The sequence below is a fragment of the Salvelinus sp. IW2-2015 genome, linkage group LG4q.2 (genome assembly GCF_002910315.2).
Source record: "Salvelinus sp. IW2-2015 linkage group LG4q.2, ASM291031v2, whole genome shotgun sequence".
Taxonomy (NCBI): Eukaryota; Metazoa; Chordata; class Actinopteri; order Salmoniformes; family Salmonidae; genus Salvelinus; species Salvelinus sp. IW2-2015.
In genome coordinates, this window is record NC_036843.1 from 24,443,624 (window position 1) to 24,446,060 (window position 2,437).

At 49.4% G+C, this 2,437-nt stretch overlaps 1 protein-coding gene across 1 annotated transcript in view; it reads right to left on the reverse strand.

Moving 5' to 3' along the window:
* LOC111963005 (stAR-related lipid transfer protein 9-like) overlaps positions 1-2,090 on the reverse strand; it is a 49,908-nt gene extending 47,818 nt beyond the window's left edge. The window contains exon 1 of the mRNA XM_070443301.1: positions 1,944-2,090. Coding sequence (XP_070299402.1) covers positions 1,944-2,090 — 147 coding nt within the window. The remainder of the gene's footprint in view (positions 1-1,943) is intronic.
* Between the last annotated feature and the right edge of the window lie 347 nt (positions 2,091-2,437).

Below are 2,437 nucleotides of genomic sequence, written 5' to 3' on the forward strand. Positions count from 1 at the left end.
TGGGGAGAGAAGAAGCTGTGCCAACTCCCAGAAGTGGGTCATGTCCAAGCAGAGGTCAGCCGTGGAAGCGAGCCAAACCTCAGGATGAATTCAATTAAGCTAATTCATCTCTCTCTCCTGGATAACTGCTGGTTATAAGAGCTTGTTTTGGAGCTCGGAACTTTTAGATTGTAAGCCTGGAGCCTGTCAACGGAGAGGAAAAACTTAAAGGAGAAGGAGAAAGAGGAGCGATAGAGAGAGAGAGAAAGGAGAGAGGAGAGAGAAAGAGAATAGAGAGAAGATGGAGGGAGAGAGGGCAAGAGATGAAGCTGGAGGAGGGCGAGGCATGGGCAGTGGAGGCAGGCCAGGCAGGCAGGCTGTAATGGTTCCTCAGTCTAACTAATCTCCATGGCAGTGGTTGCTGCCTCGGACTTCAGTGGCTGGGTCTGTTTTCACTATATTTAAGTGGCCTGCTCAACTCTACAACAGCCCCCTGGACTGGAAAAACTCCAGTATTTTTGTGTGTGTGTTGTGTGATGACGTCAGTTGAAGGCCAGCCAAGGCGAGTGTTCTTCTAAGAAACCACCAAAACCGAAAAACAGCCCCTTAAATTCACTTCCCTACTACTACACACTATCTCATATAGCATGGGGTCCTTGGGCTAACAGTGGGCATTGGTTGGGTAAAGCTGCATTTAGGGAAAGTAAAGTAAAAATCTATTTGTTTATTGGTTGTGAATACAGTTTAGTTTCAGGTGTTATAGCGGGTTCAGAAAAATGCTTATGTAACTAGCTCCTAACAATGCAGTAAAACAAGTCCATAAATATGTCTATGTTAATAATCCAGTTTATAAATAAATATGCAGTGTGTATAAACAGTGTAACTAAAATGCAATGTAAAGTAGTAAAAATATTACAATGAGCTAAACTATATGGCCAAAATGGCAAGAGTATGTGGACACCTGCTCGTTGAACATCTCATTCTAAAATCATGGGCATTAATATGGTCCCCCCTTTGCTGTTATAACACCCTCCAGTCTTCTGGGAAGGCTATCCACTTGTTGGAACATTGCTGCAGGGACTTGTTTCTATTCAGCCACAAAAGCATTAGTGAGGTCGGGTACTGATGTTGGGCGATTAGGCCTGGCTCCCAGTCGGTGTTCCAATTCATCCTAAAGGTGTTCAATGGGGTTGAGGTCAGGGCTCTGTGCAGGCCAGTCAAGTTCTTCCACACCAATCTAGAGAACCAATTTCATTGTATGTGGTAGCCTTAAGACTTCCCTATGTCATTATTGCACCCCGACCAAACTTTACAGTTAGCACTATGCATTCGGGCAGGTAGCGTCTGTCGAACAGCCAGATGGTGAAGTGTGATCCATCCCCCCTGAGAACACATTTCCACTGCTTCAGAGTCCAATGGAGGCGAGCTTTACACCACTCCAGCCGACGCTTGGCATTGTGCATGGCAAGGGGGGCAAAGAACGGCCTGCCGGGCACTTCAATCCGGCCCGTGAGACAGGGGTGAAAAATAATACAAATATATATATTTTTTAATTGCCCTTTTTTCTCCCCAATTTCATGGTATCCAATTGGTAGTTAGCCTTGTCCCATCACTGCAACCCCCGTACGGACTCGGGAGGGGCGAAGGTCGAGAGCCGTGCGTCCTCCGAAACACAACCCAGCCTAGCCGCACTGCTTCTTGACACAATGCACATCCAATCCGGAAGCCAGCCACACCAATGTGTCGGAGGAAACACCGTGCACCAGGCAAGCACTACGCCCGGCCTGCCACAGGAGACGCTAGTGCGCGATGGGACATCCCTGCCAGCCAAACCCTCCCCTAACCCGGACAACGCTGGGCCAATTGTGCACCGCCTCATGGGTCTCCCAGTCACGGCCAGCTGTAACACAGCCTGGGATTGAACACGTGTCTGTAGTGACGCCTCAAGCACTGCGATGCAGTACCTTAGACCGCTGCGCCACTCGGGAGGCCCCCGCAAACTCGGGAGGCCCTCCGTTGAATTTCAAAATCCCAATGTGGTCCTCAAGCCAAAAACTTTGCCCACTCCTGGCGCATGGTGATCTTAGGCTTGTGTGCGGCTGCTCGGCCATGGAAACACATTTCATGAAGCTCCCGGCGAACAGTTCTTGTGCTGACRTTGCTTCAAGAGGCAGTTTGAAACTCAGTAGTGAGTGTTGCAACCGAGGACAGACAARTTTATGCTCTACGCGCTTCAGAACTCGGCGGTCGCGTTCTGTGAGTTTGTGTGGCCTACCACTGTCCACGCGTGAACTCCATTTGCTTCTCTGAAATGTAGTCCAGCTGTGCACAATAAAGCACTACAGGTATTGACGGAGTTCGGCATCGATGGAGGTGCGAATGCCGGTCGTCGCATCTTTGGCGACGGTCGGTTGGTTTTGCTGGCGACTAGGGTGTTGGCAGTGGTTGGTAGGGTGTG